The sequence below is a fragment of the Phyllobates terribilis genome, unplaced genomic scaffold, assembly GCF_046119375.1.
Source record: "Phyllobates terribilis strain yellow unplaced genomic scaffold, ASM4611937v1 Scaffold_1__5_contigs__length_1240528914, whole genome shotgun sequence".
NCBI classification, from domain to species: Eukaryota; Metazoa; Chordata; class Amphibia; order Anura; family Dendrobatidae; genus Phyllobates; species Phyllobates terribilis.
Genome location: NW_027362761.1, coordinates 660,920,193 through 660,938,133, shown reverse-complemented (window position 1 = coordinate 660,938,133; position 17,941 = coordinate 660,920,193). Strand labels below are relative to the sequence as shown.

General features: G+C 46.3%; 1 protein-coding gene across 2 annotated transcripts in view; it reads right to left on the bottom strand.

Annotated features, from left to right (window-relative positions):
- Nucleotides 1-17,941, bottom strand: part of PIGG (phosphatidylinositol glycan anchor biosynthesis class G (EMM blood group)) — a 287,774-nt gene that overhangs the window by 178,016 nt on the left and 91,817 nt on the right. For both annotated transcript variants that reach the window (XM_073684905.1, XM_073684914.1), the window contains exons 3-5: nucleotides 11,773-11,982; nucleotides 10,814-11,002; nucleotides 3,605-3,746 (exon numbers count right to left, since the gene is read on the bottom strand). In XM_073684905.1, coding sequence (XP_073541006.1) covers nucleotides 3,605-3,746; nucleotides 10,814-11,002; nucleotides 11,773-11,982 — 541 coding nt within the window. The remainder of the gene's footprint in view (nucleotides 1-3,604; nucleotides 3,747-10,813; nucleotides 11,003-11,772; nucleotides 11,983-17,941) is intronic.

Sequence of the window (17,941 nt, the reverse complement as noted above, 5' to 3'; positions counted from 1 at the left end):
TAAACACTTCTCACCCTCCTTCCCTCTGCTCCAGCGCTGCGTTCTGTCAGCCAGCAGCTGATCTCAGCATCTGAGCAGCTCATGACGTCACTGCCATGTGCCCTCAGACGCTGAGGTGAGCTGCGGGGATATTCACTCTTCTCCACGCCAGAACTATGGCCATGAAGAGGAGTGAATATGCATTTTCTTTAATAGCGCGCGGTGTCAGCAGCGGCCGAAGCTCCTGCTGCAACTGAGCAAACCTCTGTGCCCGCTACTTAAGAGAATGAATATTCACTTTTCTCCACGCCCACGGGAGTGGAGAAGATTGAATATTCATTCTCTCTAATAGCAGGCACAGAGGATAGCTGAGCCGCAGCAGTAAGCCGGCGGCTGCGGCTACAGTGCGCGCTATTAAAGAAAATGCAAATTCGCTCCTCTACACTCCCATGGGCGTGGAGAAAAGTGAATATGCATTTTCTTTAGCAGCGGGCACAAGTGGTAGCTGCAGCAGCCGGCTACTGCCTATGCCCAGCTCCTCCGCCACAACACCCACCACACCACCTTCCACAACCGGAATGTAAGTATATACCAGAGTATAAGCCGAGGAGGGCTTTTTCAACACAAAAAATGTGCTGAAAAAGTCAGATTATACACGAGTATATACAGTATTTATAAACAGAAAAACACTTACACAGTACATATACAATATACATTCTATTACTTATACTATACACAGTCTGATATCCCCTATGCTGCAGCCGGCGGTCTTCACAACCCTACCTCATCCCAGGACAGCAGCCATAAAACAGCATCAGAAGTCAGTGAAAAGTAAGACGAGGACTGAACACGTAAGACCAACAACTTCACAAGCTGTGCAGACACTAATGTATCCCACTGATGTGTATCCCCACTTTGAATGGGGAGGTCAGGTTTGTGCAGCACGTAGCTGCCAGGTACCACTCCAGGACGGTGTCAGGAAGTAGCAGCCGACTTTTAAAGGGACAGGCAACTGTAAAAACAGATGCTGGCAGGAAAGGCAGGGATAATAGCGGACACGGCATGTATACTGACTGGCACAGCTGACGCACAGGCAGGCTGGAGTGCACAGCTGACGCACAGGCAGGTTGGCGCGCAAAGCTGACGCACAGGCAGGCTGGCGCGCAAAGCTGACGAACAGGCAGGCTGGCGCGCAAAGCTGACGCACAGGAAGGCTGGCGCGCAAAGCTGACGCACAGGAAGGCTGGCGCGCAAAGCTGACGCACAGGAAGGCTGGCGCGCAAAGCTGACGCACAGGAAGGCTGGCGCGCAAAGCTTGACGCACAGGAAGGCTGGCGCGCAAAGCTTGACGCACAGGAAGGCTGGTGCGCAAAGCTTGACGCACAGGAAGGCTGGCGTGCACAGCTTGACGCACAGGAAGGCTGGCGCGCACAGCTTGACGTACAGGCAGGCTGGCGCGCACAGCTGACGCACAGGCAGGCTGGCGCGCACAGCTGACGCACAGGCAGGCTGGCGCGCACAGCTGACGCACAGGCAGGCTGGCGCGCACAGCTGACGCACAGGCAGGCTGGCGCGCACAGCTGACGCACAGGCAGGCTGGCGCGCACAGCTGACGCACAGGCAGGCTGGCGCGCACAGCTGACGCACAGGCAGGCTGGCGCGCACAGCTGACGCACAGGCAGGCTGGCGCGCACAGCTGATGCACAGGCAGGCTGGTGCTGGCGGGCACGGTTGATGTACAGACACAGGTAGGACCCAGTTCAGACTGGACGGACAGGAACAGCTTCAGAAAGAACCGGGTCCCTGGCAGAGTACTCGACCGCAGGTTCACATAGAACAAACTGCATCAGGCTCATACAGGACACATACAAAGATAGGTAAAGACAGAGCTAGGTACACACAAGCCGAACTTAAGGACAAGTACACACAGGACAGACAGAACAAGATTCACACTAGGTACTTACAATAAAGTAGCAAGTGCACACACTAATTACTAATGTAGAACAGAAACAACAGATTAGAGATAGGCACTGATTCAGATACTGCAGTTTTGAGATAGGTCCAGACTAGATACAAACAGGTTCAGGGATAGGACCTAATTCAGACAAGAACAGACACAGGTACAGGTTTCAGGGTTCGGGGGCTGGGCATTCAAACCCAGGGAAACAGGTTCAGGGTTCAGAGACAGAAACAAGACAGGACCTGAAAACTCAGCAGTTGCACGGGCGGGCACACACATACTGAAAGAGAATGTTGCTCAGGCACCTCCCAACAGGTGGAGGTGCCTTTAGTACCAAGTGCCTCCCAGCAATAGGCCGGGAACACATTAGGAATGCGCGCACTGTTTCTTTAAGAATCATGAAGTGCAGGCACCCTAAGGATGCAGCCAGGAGACATGCACAGCAAGCAGAGGACAAGGAGCTCACTGCACACAGCAAGCAGAGGACAAGGAACTCATTGAACGGCCCTGGGTGGTGAGTAAGTCTGTGTACCTGTGTGGTGGGGGATGGGAAACCATGCAGGGACGCAGGCAGTAGTGTTACAACCTCCCTCAACTGCCTTTAATGATAATAGGAAAGGGAGACATTGTGTATAGACAGCAGTTTCTTTTTGTCTACAGGCAGCAGTTGAGAAGGGAATTCAAGCAGTTATGGGGTAGACAGTCTAGTGAGGTGCTGGCAGTGAACAGGTTCCAGCATCAATTTGTGACACTGCCACCTACTGTCCACAATAATAAACTGCTCTCAAGCTGAGAAGATGCAATTACTGACATTTTCTGCCATTGGTCTCTTGCTGCTGGGCAACATGCACTGCTTGCTGCTACCTAATGAAGAGGAAAAGGGCATCTTGTATGCAGCTAAAAAAGACAGAGGTGGAGCCGTGCTCCAGGTATCAATGAGCTGAGAACATAACTAATTCTCAGAGCTGTGTGTATATTGCGTTCACTGCCCTTCATTTGGCCACACTGCACAGAAGTCGACTGGTTGATACATTATGTCAGCGGCCTTCTGAGAATCGGCCTGATAAGGTAGATTGCCAGTCCGGGCCTGGATAACAAAATTATGATTGCAATGTATGAAAGGTATGTTCTGCAGCATATGGGTAAGTGTGCAGAAACCTTCTTCGCCATAAAAAACATGTAATGTTATTAAAAGGGCAACGATAAGGTGGGTGAGGTTATATTATTTCTATCTTAGGCCTAATTCAGACATCAGTTTTTCTGGTTAGTGTTTTATCAGCATTTTAAAGTCAAAACCAGGAGTGGCTCCAAACCACGGAACAGGTCCATTACTTTTAACTATATTTTTTTTCTCACAGGTTCCACTCATGATTTTTCCTTAAAAACACTGATGAAAACGGACCAAAAAAACTGATGTATGAATGAGGCCATAGCTTGTGCTTCACATGAATGCTGTGAGTGAGGAGTAAGACGAAGCAGAAAAGTTCTGACATCACAGGAGTGACATCACACTCAACAATTCAGCATGCACTGACAGAGAAAATGTCCAATTACAGAAACCAGCACATGGAAGGAAGAAAGACTCAAAATATGCAGGTTATACACAAGATTGTTAGGTCTAGTACACAACTACCCAATTGAAATGCTTTTCTAGCAAAGCTGCACCTGCATTGTCGTGAAATGCTGAACTAATTAACAAGAGCGGGGTCTGCACTTCCTCATCAGATGATCCTCCATGACTTCCAGCCTCTGACATCCCATGATCACCACAGACAACAATTAAACTTGGGAACGATGGATCTTCATCCTGTAGTAAACAAAAAAAAATGAATGCTGACTGTTGTGTTTTATATGCATACATATTCACTACCACAAAATGGGCACACAAAAAACTGACAGCATATCAATAAAAAAGCACTTTGGTGTTTTTAATTTTCTCATCTATTAGCAAATTTATAATGAGTATGCAGAGTATGTCACCTGACCATATTTGTGACTTGCCGAAACAGACCGTGTCTTATGAGTGAAGTGGAGGTCACTGTTTATCAATATAAGCCAATGAAACTCAGAACGATGCTCTCTAGTCTCATTCCAAGTATCAAAGACTTAAATTCAGAGAGTGACCTCCACTCAAAGCAAAGAGCCGTGTGACTCGGCAAGTCATAACTGTGATCATGTGATGCTGGAGAGGACCTGCAAAGGGCTGCCAAGTAGCTCAATAAACTCTACACATTTCTGTTTTTTTGTTTTTAATTTCCCATCATTTAGCATATTAAGTGGATAATCTGTTAAAACTGTGTGAAAGTATGTAGCAATAAGCATCTATTCACATCTACGTTTAAGACTGTTTTGCAGATTCCATCAGAAATATTTGGCTAATAAGCCATTTGAAAATTGTGAAAGTATAAACGCTATGACAGACACCCAACAACATTTTAGTCAATGGGGTCTATTGGGCTCAGAGTTAGATCCAGCACTGCCACCATTTTCGTTGATCTTTTGCTATGACGGATTAAAACAACAAAAATGAAAAATGCAGATGTTAACACGTATTAAAAAGGTATGCTCAGGAGTGTAACGTTTACAATTTCGGAGGGTGTGACTGCGCCCAGCGTCCTCAGATGCACCTTCAGTTGAAAACTATGGTGTTACAGAGAGCCACTGGCTTCAGATTTTTCTGCTGCAAATACTGAAATTGAGCACATAACCTAATGTATATTATAAATCAGTAACTCAAAGTCATACTTCATTGATAATCCCAGAGAATAAAAATCATTTGCTCATATGATGGACGCCTCACTTGTCATGACGTCAGTACGGGGGTCACATGATGCCTGTGAGCGGCCAAGGATAGCTCCACTCACAGGCAGTATCTGCAACGTAAGCTAATTACAAAAATCCTTAGGGGCCCCGGAGGAATACATTGGGGGGTTAATCTAAAGTACTAGACAACTTCTTTGATACTAGAACATGCCAGTTTCCATTAGGACATGAATAAGCAGTGCATCTTCACCAAGGTTCATGATCAAGGACTCACTCCCTGATTTTAAAACAGACACAGAAGCAGAGACTGAGGACTGTTAGCACTCTGCACTGGGTCAATTAACTCCTTATGCTGCATTCATTCAATGGCAACCACAGTATATAAAGAGTTTGCCAGAAGGACATTGCACCTTTTGTCACTCCACTGGCTCTCCGCAGCATAACTGCAGGGAAACGATATTTGCTATGGCAACTGGAACCCTGAAACTAGCCCCAGGTCTGCCATAAATCAAAATCTAATAGATTGCATCTGAGGCATGATCAATTAGTAGGACTCTCAAAATAAGATCAGCTGCAGACAAGAGTATGAAAAATCGTTTGTTTCATCCAAAAGTCTTACATGATTTATATCCGTGTGCCATTCACATGTCCGTTTTTTTTTTGCGTCCATTTGACATTTGTTTTCATAAGACTATATTAAAAAAATGTACATGATCAAATAGGTTTCTAGTTTCATAATAGAAATGTATTGGTAAAAATAAGATACAACGTGGATGTTCTGGGAGGGATACAATTTTTTTTTACGCACCCATAGACTTGAATAGGTGAGTTTCATCAAAGACTTGGTAGAGAATAGTGCATGCTGCGATGTTTTTCTCACCAATAGTCAGACCTTAACAGCACTATTGAATAGCAAAAGTCATTGTGCTATCCATGTAGTATCTGATCAAAAATCGAACAGCACACGTCTGATTTATACTCTCCTGTGCTTAAAGTAAAAAACAATGGTAAAATTAACAAAAAAAAAACAGATTATACTCACCTACACCTTGTCCCCGATGAACTCCGCCCCTGCAAAAAATAAAAAAACACCATATACTCACCTTACACCTAGTCCCCAAAGCCCATGATCACCTGTAATAAAGGTAACATAATAAACCAACCTCATCCTCACCTGTCCACCGTAGTTTAAATATCGAGGGTCCCATGACTATCCCATGAATAGAATAGCCACATAGTGAAATGTGACCACTCTATTCAGCAGCTGGCAATACATTGACGCTCAGTGCTGGCAAATGACTTCAGCGCATGTGCGGTGAGAACTTTCCCACGCTCACGCTGACGTCAATGAGTTGGACTGAGCTCATGTATCATGAACTCGGCTCAACTCATTGACGGCACTGCTAGTCACTGAGGAGCGAAGTATGCTTACGCTCCTCAGTATCTCTGCAGGATGGCAGGCTGGATGGTAGCGACCAGCTACAATCCAGCCTGCCATCTAGATATAAATATGTGAGATATATAATCCGTGCTTTGCGTGTGTACCTTACTGTTCATGTAATTTGTTAATAAGTGATAACATTTCTGGAAAAACATTCTGGCCCTTACCCTCATTCCGCTTACTGCCCTGTAGCGGTGGAAGTGGGGTTATAGAGTTGGGGTTGATGTCAGCTTATAATGCCAGCTGACATCAAGCCCAAGTTAGTAACCCCATAGTGGAAGTGAAATGTAAAATAACACCCACACCATGAATAAAATATTTTACTTGAAATAAAACACATCTTTTAATATTCTTAATTAAACTCTTACCATCACGCCCATTCCACCTGAAGCCATTGTCATCTGCAATAAAAATAAAATAAACCAACCTCATCCTTACTTTTACGACGTTAAGAACAGACTCCATGTGTCCCACAACGTGTCCAGCTCCGCTACATCTAGATGGCAGGCTGGATTGTAGCTGAATGCATACTTGCGCTCCTCAGTGACTCGCAGTGACATCAATATTGCGGGCTGCTGAATAGAGCGGTCACATTTCACAATGTGGCCGTTCTATTCATGGGATAGTCGTGGGATCCTCGATATTTGGACTACGGTGGACAGGTGAAGATGAGGTTGGTTTATTGTTTTACCTTTATTACAGGTGATCATGTATGGCATTTATTGTGCAATAAAAATGACCTGGCAGTATGATTCTCCACGTCAGTATGAAAATGGCAATAATATTTGCATATTCATCATAGTTAGGTTGTGAAATAAAATATTGACAACTACATTTAACAGGTTAGCTCAACTCCACCTGTGGCTGTTAGAGGCCGATGATGGCTGGATACCACAACCATTATCTGCCTCTCCATTACTAACTTGTGGGCTTGAGGTCAGCGAACATTACACAGCTGACATTAACATAAAAAACAAGGAGTGATCCAGCATCCAAAAGTTTTCTTTAAAATCAATAATCCTTTATTGGAAAAGTATTTTATTGGAAAAGTATTATTTTTACAGACGAGTTTCAGATATTATGGTCCTTAATCGTTGTAATTTAATAGATAGACACATTCACAAGAAAGAAAATACTTTAATAAAATAAAAACTCCCCCACACTCACTTGTTCACCCATTTATTACTTAAAAATCCATCTAGGAAGTTCAAATGGTAGTCCAATAGTGAAATTCTCACGAGACTCCATAGGATTCGATGGACGTTGTGAGACAAGTTCTCAGAACGAGACTTCATAGTTCACTCGCGGTCAATGGCAGGCACGGAGCTTCTCATGCGCCTGCCTGCCGCTGACCGCGAGTAACCCTATGCAGGTCTGAAAACGAGGCTCATTAGGGTTACTTGCAGTCAGCGGCAAGCAGCCCCCAGCTGTCTGAATTACCTTGGCTGGTTATTAGAAATAGGAGGGACCCCATGCTGTTTTGTTTTTTTTATTTAAATAAATTAAATAAACAGCGTGGGGGGCCCTCTATTTTTGATAACCAGCTGTCTGTTATACCTGCGCTTGTTATCAAAAAAAGAGGTGACCCCATGCTGTTTATTTTTAAATTATTTAAATAAATAAAATAAAAAAAAAAAAAAACAGCGTGGGGTCCCCCTATTTGCGCTGCAGCCCTTCAACAAACTTGTTAGGGCTGCTGAACCCCAATAGTGACACAGATTTCCGGGAGAAGACATTGTTCAGGGTCCATGCACGAACACTAGGTGTCCGGTATGGACACTGAACTTTATTGTTTGGGTTCGCCCATCACTAACAATAAGCAGGGAGAAACATACAGTGGGGGAAAAAGCACATCCGCACAAAAAGCTTAGAGCAGGCTGTTTGAGACATCTAATGAGAATCTGCTGTCACTGATATCACTGCAGAGCAATGTGTGATTACAAGATGTTTAGAGTAGAGCAGAGACGAGTGTGACTACAAACACCTTTTAAGCTTTCAACTCATGGCAGCCAGCATAGAGGTGGGGCTGTACAGTTGAGCTGACAGCACTGTGTGAGGAAAGCTAATCTTCAGATGTGTTTGTAATGAGGTAAAAGCTCAGAACTGCTGTACTCCCCCCCCGCAATCAACACACAGACTGCTGTGAGATGAAAGATGAAAGCAATCACACTAACCTCTGCAAAACCCTAACTTTATCACACATACCTCGGAAGTGAGATCTCCTGTACGAGACCAGTAATGACAGTCTGCTCTCCTCACTGAGCTTTGTCTCATTACAAACACTTCTTGCAGCTCTCTTACCAATTCTGTCAGTGTCAGCTCTGCTGTACTGCCTCTTGACCTAATACTGGCTACTGTGAGATGAAAGCTAAAGAGTGTTAGTAAGCACACTAATCTTTATTTGGCATTTTGAAATCACACACAGTTTTTCAGCGAGATCAATATGTTATTAAATCTTTCAAAAAGGAAAAAAAAACTGCTTCAAGGTATTGTGTTGTTCTTTCTCCAGTATGTCTCTGCCCGCATCAACGTCATACATGGGAAGAAGTACACTCCCCAGAGAGAAATCTCTGGAAACAACTAGTTGAATTAGAAAAAAAAATTATAACCTAAACTTCACTAGTTAATATCTTCTCAACGGACAGGAAAAATTATAAAATAAAAAAATTGATTTTTTTTTTACTCAGCTCTGAAGCCACTATTCCATGATGTGGACAGTTTATCAAGCTCAAACTGCTCAAAAATCAAAAATGGAATACTCAGGGGAACAATAAGATTAAAATAAAATCAAAAGACTAGCCATTTCTGACTCCGTGAGTTACTTGTATTTCAAATCAGTGCTGAAACGTTTTACTAAAATATTTTTGATTAAGGTACAAAATTAATACTGCCATCTTGAAAATATTAGAGAGCTGGTCAGTTCTACACTCCAATAAAAAAATAAGATTTATTTTTATTTCATTTCTTTGAATATTAGTGTACTGTCAAAACAAGTATGAACCTCTTTATACATAACACATTTATTTTTTTACACTTTAGGGTGTTGGAGAAACACCCCAATGTAATTTGTAACATCCCTGGCGGCATGCTGGCATGGCTTACCATCTCCCACCATGCAAGACCGCCAACTTACCTACCAGTCCAGGCTGTGCACTATGCTCCTCTACTTGCTGTGTGCATGTCTCTTGTCTACGGGCTTAGGGCAGCGGCGCTGGAACTTCCTGATTCTTAAAGTTACTGTGTGCGCAGTCCTAATGCGTCCCCAGCCTATTGCTGTGAGTCACTGGATACTTAAACCTCCTCCACCCAGTAGGATGGGCCTGAGCAACACTTTCTTACAGTGTGTTCTGTGCAACTGTGAGTTGTAAGGTCCTGTCCTGAATCTTGTCTGTTTCTGCCACCCTGGGGGCTGAGTACCTAGGCCTGTTACCTGTATCTGTGACTTCTAGTCTATTTTCGCCACCCTGGGGGTTGAATGCTCAGGCTCGTTCCTGGTTCAGTTCCTGTCTGAACTGTGTCCTAGCTCGTTACCTGTTTGTGTCTATGTCCGACCCTTCCCTTTTCCTGCAGTGTCTGAACCAGTACCTAACTCCTACTCGTTGTCTCTGTACTTCTGTTTGAGTTGTGTGTCCACTCGCTACCTCATAGCAAGTACCTTGTATGTATCTGTTTCTTCTTGTCCCATTTCTCTGCCTCTGTATCTACCTCCTGTGTTCTAGCTATCTTCCTGTGTTTCCCTGTCTGTTCCATGTGAACAGAGCCCAGTCCTGTCTGCTGCACCTGCGGTTCTGCTCTGCCCTGCTTCGCTCCGCTTGTCCTCCGCACCTGCATTTCTGCTCTGCTCTGCCCAGCTCCGCTTGTTCTCTGCACTTGTGGCTCTGTTCTGCCCTGCTCCGCTTGTCTTCCGCACCTGAGGCTCTGCTGTGCCCAGCTCCGCTTGTCCTCCGCACCTGCGGCTCTGCTCTGCTTGTCCTATGCACCTGCGGCCCTACTCTGCTCTGCCCTGCTCCGCTTGTCCTCCGCACCTGCGGCTCTGCTCTGCTTGTCCTATGCACCTGCGGCCCTACTCTGCTCTGCCCTGCTCCGCTTGCCCTCCGCACCTGCGGCTCTGCTTTGCCCTGCTCCGCTTGTCCTCTGCACCTGCGGCTCTGCTCTGCTCCGCTTGCCCTCCGCACCTGAGGCTCTGTTCCTGTATCCCAGTCTGTACTCCAGCATATTTACCTACTTGCTAGTAGTCACCTGTCTGTATACCAGCCGTGCCTGCCAGTACTCACCTGTCTGTATACCAGCCGTGCCTGCCAGTACTTGCCTGTCTGTATATCACCCGTGCCTGCCAGTACCCGTCTGTCTGCATACAAGCCAAACCTGCCCATTCCTGCATTCCCCGGTGTGTGCCAACAGCTGTGTGACCAGGGTCTGACCTGGAGTAGCACCTGGGCCACCTCCCTCCTCGGACCACGGAGTCGATTAAGCCACTGTGCGTCCGTGGTCAGCTCTGGCGAGGCCCCTAGTCACGCCCCTCCAGGCACTCCTCGGTTCGTGGCCCAGTGGGACAACTAACTACGCTCATGCCAAATAGTCCGGGCGTGAGCGTACCATAATTCATAGTTTGAAATTATCTTTAAAAAATTAAAAATGTACTATAAAAGAAAGCAATGGAAGCTTCATACCTTTGAAAGTAATGAAGAGTGAATCTTTTTCAAGACCAGGTCCATTTCATAAAGCTTTGGGCCAATCAAATGGCTATGTGGTCCAGTTAAATGTCCAATGTGATCTAATCCCAGATAGTGAAGAATTAGCATTTCCCAATCATTCCTCTTTAAAACATCATCTAAATGCCTGGTTACATTATCATCAACCTGAAAAATATTGATGTATTTAAACAAAATACAAACACAACACTACATTTATAATTAAAACAGTTGAAGTAAGCATGTGAAAAAAACACAAATCACATACATGAAAATAATGTTCAACAGATCAAAAAGTCATGAAAGGGGATGGTATGAATCAGATACTGGCTGAGTTATTGCAGCCAGGTAGGTTTAATTCTGAAATGCTGTAGTCTTTCAGAGAAACCATACTTTGAAAAGCCATTCTAGAACAATTTTTCTTGGATGACCAGTCCGAGATGTCGATCCCCCGCATCTTCTGCCTGACTCACTACTCATGACCGACGGCTCTGTCCCTATACACACAAATAGGGAAAGACCAGTCAGTCAAGAGGAGCAAAGTGGGGAGAAGATGACAAGGGCCATCCTCTAGAACTAGTTATGCAACATACAGTCCTCAGTTGGATGTTCAACATATGTTTTCTTTGAAATGCCACAGAGTAAACCACAGCTGCAATAATACAGTCAGTGGGTCTCACCAATCTCCTGTTAACGGAAGGGGGATGTGTGTCTATACAGTCTATCACTATTTACACTGATTGAATAGTGTCAGAATGTGTAGAAATACACCCTCAGATGTTAACAGTGCTCATATTTTTTTCATAGATTGCTAGGAGGAATGGCAGAGGTACAGCACAAGGATTTCTAGGAAAAGAAGCCCCAGAATTGTTAAGTTATAGGAAATACATTGACAAAATTGACAGGTCAGTAGAGATGGAAGGTCCTCTTTAGCATACCTCCGTAAAATCTGAAACAAAAAATGACGTTGTCCCATCAAACTCCACAAAATGCTTAGGAAAAAGTTTTATCCACGTGTCGTCGCCATAAAACACTATTCTTTTTCCAGCTTGCTTTGCCTGCCATATCAAGTTGTCTTCCAGTAGTTCAGGTGAGTTCAGATTCATTACAATGTCAATAAAACCGGGTATACTGCCTGTCATCAATGCCTGGAGACACAGAATAGCAAATAGTTCATAGATCGGACAGAAAGGTAAATCAACAAAGGATTGAATAAGTAATTCTTAGGAATACAGTGCACATTTAAGCAGGGCTGTGGTGTCAGTAAGCCAAACCTCCGACTCGGACTCCTCAATTTCCATGACACCGACTCCACGACTCCCTCATTCATGGCTCATGTTTAAGTGATAAATTTACTGTAGTACAGACTAATCTCAGCTAAAGGTCTAGACCCTTAGATCAGGAATAGGACAGACATTTATAGGACATTTCATAACTTTCCCAAATTCTTATGAAAAACTATTCCCCACAAACTGCATTGAACTACTGTACCCAATTTATTATATATTTTAGGAGTCAGAGTCGGTCCATTTTATACTGACTCCACCAAAATGGACACCAACTCCAAAGCCCTGTTGTATTCAAGAGAATATTTCAGGTTTTGTCTCATACATCTCATAAATAGCCGATTTTAGCAGCTATCGTCAGCTTCACATTTCCCTACTACGGCATTTTTACATGAGTTGTTTTGGTGAGACTAACAATTTAAAAGGATATTCCCTTTTCATTTTATACCATCACTTTCTATAATTAAAAACATTGTTAAAGGTGCCTTTTTCCAGACTAAAAGGATTCATTTTTAGTACATAAATATATTAACCCCTTCACCCCCGAGCCTGTTTTCACCTTCATTACCGGGCAAAACTTTACAATTCTGACCACTGTCACTTTATGAAGTAATTACTCTGGAACTCTTCAACGGATCCCCCTGATTCTCAGAATGTTTTCTTGTGACATATTGTACTTCATGATGGTGGTAAAATTTCTTTGAAAAGACTTACCGTATTTTTCGGTCTATAAGACGCACTTTTTTCCTCCAAAATTTCAGAGGAAAGTGGAGGGTGCGTCTTATAGTCCGAACCTTCTATTATATACTGTCTAGCTGCTGTGGGTGGTGGGGGTATGGCGGGGGGCAGCAGCGGCGGAGGAGCGGGGCACAGGAGGCAGCAGCGGCTACTGCAGACTACACTGTCCCCACTGCTTAAGAAAATGAATATTCACGGCTCCCCACGCCCATGGGCGTGGGGAGCACTGAATATTCATTCTCCTTAATCACGGCTCCTGCAGCGCTCGGCGGTTATTTGTGCCCACTACTAAATAGCATGACTATTCACCCCCTCTCCACGCCCATGGGAGTGGAAAGGGGGTGAATAGTCATGCTCTTTAATAGCGGGCACACGAGATCGCCGAGCAGCAGGAGCCGCGCTGCCGCTCCAGTGTGCGCCCGCTCTCAAGGAGTGTGCAGTCACTGCTCCCCACGCACGCAGTTTCGGCGTGGGGAGCAGTGACTCTTCCGGCACAGCATCTCCCTGTGTGAGCGCGCATGGTTGTGACGTCATGTGCGGCTCACACAGGGAGATCTGTGCTGGCTGCAGAGGAGGACACAGCGCTGGAGGAGAGAAGGAGAAAGGTGAGTAGGAGTGTTTATTTTTTGTGTAATGGGGATGGAGGTGCCAGGCATACCAGGATGTGGGGCTGCCAGGCATACCAGGATGTGGGGCTGCCATGTATACCAGGATGTGGGGCTGCCAGGCATACCAAGATGTGGGGCTGCCAGGCATACCAAGATGTGGGGGTGCCAGGCATACCAAGATGTGGGGGTGCCAGGCATACCAAGATGTGGGGGTGCCAAGCATACCAAGATGTGGGAGTGCCAAGCATACCAAGATGTGGGGGTGCCAAGCATACCAAGATGTAAAGTGCCAAACATACCAGGATGAGGGGTGCCATACATACCAGGATGGGAGGTGCTATTCTACCAGGATGGGGGCTATTAGAACAGAATTAGGGGATATTACCCCTATAACAGTGTCAGCAGCAGACCCTCTCTCCCTTAACAGTGCATCATGACCACATTTTTTGCTTACATTTTTTTCCCCTACTTTCCTCCTCTAAAATCCAGGTGCGTCTTATGGTCCGGTGCGTCTTATAGTCCAAAAAGACGTAGTTACTTACCGGTAACGGGATTTCTCGGAACCCATGACGGCACCACGGAGAGAGGGGATCCGCCCTTCAAGGACAGGAAACCTACAGATAAAAAGGGCGGCACCTCTCTCCCGCATCAGTTGGTTTACAGAGCACCGAGAGGACCGCAAGGTTAGTAACACAAATTTTTACATTTCTATATATTTTTCCTTTTTTTTTTTTTTTTTTAAAAAAAAGGAGCTTGCCAGACACACCCTGTGACTAAACAAAGGCAACATACAAATGTGCGCACCCATGTGTGAAGGGAGGGAATGTACGGGTGCCGTCATGGGTTCCGAGAAATCCCGTTACCGGTAAGTAACTACATCTTTCTCTTTCCCCATGACGGCACCACGGAGAGATTGCAGAGAAGAGAAGATTAGGGAGGGACCACCGCTTCCAGAACCCTTCTGCCAAAGGTAAGGTCTGAAGACGTGGTTAGATCAAGCCCGTAGTGTTTAAAGAATGTGGAAGGAGAAGACCAGGTCGCCGCTCTACATATCTGTTCGATAGAAGCCCCAGCCTTCTCCGCCCACGAGGCTGCCACTGCCCTAGTTGAGTGAGCCTTTAGGCCCGCCGGCTCAGTTTCCCCGCTTGAGGAGTAAGCCAGGGAGATGGCGTCCCTTAGCCATCTTGCCAGGGTGCTCTTGGAAGCCTTCCGTCCCTTCCGAGATCCCTGGAAGCACACAAAGAGAGACCTATCCTTCCTACACTCTCGTGTGGCCTCTAAGTATTGTATAATGCACCTCCTGACGTCTAAGGTGTGAAGGGCCTCTTCCCCCTTGTTTTTTGGGTCTGGACAAAAGGAAGGGAGGGAGATCTCTTGTGACCTGTGGAAGAGGGAACCCACCTTAGGAAGGTACGCTGGGTCAGTCCTAAGTGTCACCCTATCTTCTAGGATTTGCGTGAAAGGAGGCCCAGCTGATAAGGCTTGTATATCACTAATCCGACGTGCCGATGTGAGGGACACTAGAAGGGAAGCCTTAAGGGACAGGATTTTAAGAGACGCGTCCGCTAGAGGTTCAAAGGGATACCTGGTTAGAGCCGAACGCACGAGATTTAAGTCCCAAGGAGGAACCTTCCGGGAGGGGATGGGCCTGGACCTATGGGATGCCCTGATGAACCTGGAGACCCATCTATTCCCCGCCAGGTCACAGTTATATAGAGCTTCCAGTGCCGCCACCTGAACCTTCAGAGTGCTTGTGGCCAGCCCCTGCTCCAACCCCTTTTGAAGAAACCCCAAAATAGCAGTAATAGGGGCCTCCCCCACTACTTCCGACCCCGTGAAAGAAAGAAACCTTCTCCAGGTTTTACCGTAGAGGTTGGTAGTTACGGGTTTCCTACTCTGCAGTAGGGTGATTAAATTGGGGGAGAACCCTCTATCCCTCAAGAGCGCCCTCTCAAACTCCAAGCTGTCAGGTGCAGGTTTGCTACCTGTGGGTGAAGGACTGGTCCCTGGGACAGTAGGTCCGGAACTTCCGGAAGGACCCAGGGGTCGGAGGAGGACTTTATCCTTAGCCAGGAAAACCAAGGCCTCCTTGGCCAGAAGGGGGCAATCAAGATCACGTTTGCCTCGTCTTCCCTGATCTTCCTCAGAACTGCCGGAATGAGGGCATTCGGAGGAAAGGCATACGCTAGCTGGTGGTTCCATATGATCGAGAAGGCATCTAGCTCCGCTGGGTTCCCCCTGGGGTCGATCGAGCAGAACGTGTCGACTTTCTTGTTTTTCCAGTTGGCGAATAGGTCTATGGAGGGGGGCCCCCAAACCCTCGTGATTTTGTCGAACACTCGCTGGTTCAGCTCCCACTCGCCCTGTCTCAGCTGGGTCCTGCTCAGGAAGTCCGCCGTGACGTTCTCTATCCCTTTTATGCGGAGTACCGATAGAGATTCTAAATTGTTCTCTGCTACCCGGAGGATGGAACTTGACACTCTTAGAAGAGAATGAGACCGGGTACCCCCCTGGTGATTTAGGTATGCCACCACTACCCTGTTGTCCGAAAACACTCTCACGTGGTGCCCCCTTAGCGTGTCTAGAAATTCCAAGAGGCCATACTTCACCGCCAGGAGTTCCTTCATGTTGGAGGATACCCCTTCTAAATCCTTCGACCAGACCCCCTCTGTCTACCATGTCAGGGATAGCAAAGTTTTTGATGATAATGTCAGCCGACCTTCTAAGTGCCCTCTTAGTGACCTTTCTGTCCCCAAGATCTCCCACTGTAAGCCCCTGGTGTGTAACTGAGCCCAGCGGACCCCCGGGATGCAGGCCGTCATGGAGCCTTAAAAGTGTATAATAAAGCTTGTATATTTTTCTACTTAATATGTATTGAGGTGTGCGCATTTCTACATATGTACCTTCCTGTTTCTCTTGGTTATGGAGCCTAGGAGGGACATTGCTCCCCTCAGAGTCATATCGGGATGGTTCTTCACGTAGGACACTCGGGCTAGCATGCTTTGGATTTTCTCCGCCGGGAGATGGTATTCCTGAATCCTTGAATCTAGCAGGATACCCAAGTACTCTTGTACTTGAACTGGTTCCAGCCTGGATTTTTTCAGATTTAACAGCCAGCCCAAACTAATCAAGGAACCCATGACTTTTGCTAGATGGTCCTTGCAATGGCTGAACGAGCTGCCTATAATAAGTAGATCGTCTAGGTACGGGACTATTAGAATGTTCCTCTCCCTCAGATGGGCCATAACCTCTGCCACCACCTTTGTGAAGATTCTTGGGGCTATTGCTAACCCGAAGGGGAGAGCCGTATATTGGTAGTGCCTTATTGTGCCCCTTATGGGTATTGCTACCCTCAGGAATTTTTGGAAGTCTCTGTGTATGGGGACATGATAATATGCGTCCTTCAGATCCAGGACAGCCATAAAACAGCCCGGGAACAACAATTTCACAGATGTTTTTATTGATTCCATCTTGAATGAATGAACTTTCAGAACTCTGTTCAATTTCTTTAGATTTACAATAGTCCTGAATGTTCCATCCGGTTTCTTCCTGAAGAATAGAGGGGAGTAGAACCCATCGCCTACCTCCTGAGCTGGGACTTCCGGAAGGACTGCCTTGTCCACTAGGCCTAGAACCTCTTGTTCTAGAGCCAACTGCTCTACCCCTGAAGACTTCACGGGGGTTATTACGAAATTTGGACGGGGAGTGCAGAGGAACTGGAATCTTAACCCCGATTTTATCAGGTCTAAAATCCAGCGCACGTTTGATATTTTTTCCCAGGCCGGGAGGAAATGGAGAAGCCTCCCCCCCACCTGGGGCTGACTTTCATTGGGCGGGTTTCCTACTGTCACCAGGGAGCCTGTTAAACATGAACCCCTTGGCCTTTCTCTGCCTCTTGTCCACCCACCTGTTCTGGTCTTTGGGGGGTCTCCTTCACATGAATTTTCTAATCCGAAAAGATCTCCTAAAAGAAGTACCACAGAGGACGGGGAAGCGTTTTTTGTTATCCCCGGCCTTGTCTAGGATATCATCCAGAGTGGACCCGAATAAGAATTCCCCCTCACACGGGATGGAGCACAGCCTAGACTTCGTTTTGAGGTCGCCTGGCCAGCATTTGAGCCAGAGGGCCCGCCTAGCTGCGTTTGAAAAACTCCCAGGCCTAGCTGCCAGTCTGATCGAGTCGGCCGAGGCATCAGCCAGAAAAGCCGCTGCGCCCTTCATCACTGGGATGGAGTCTATTATATCATCCCATGAGGCTTTATCCTTTAACGGCACTTCTAGTTGGTCTAGCCAGACCATCAAAGATCTGGCCGTGCATGTGACTGCTACCGTGGGTTTTAAACCCCCCCCCCCGCCGCCTCCCAAGCTCCTTTCAAAAAGGAGTCAGCTTTCTTATCCATAGGGTCTTTCAGCACCCCCATGTCTTCAAATGGCAGGGAAAACTTCCTAGAGGCCTTGGCTATCGCGACATAAAT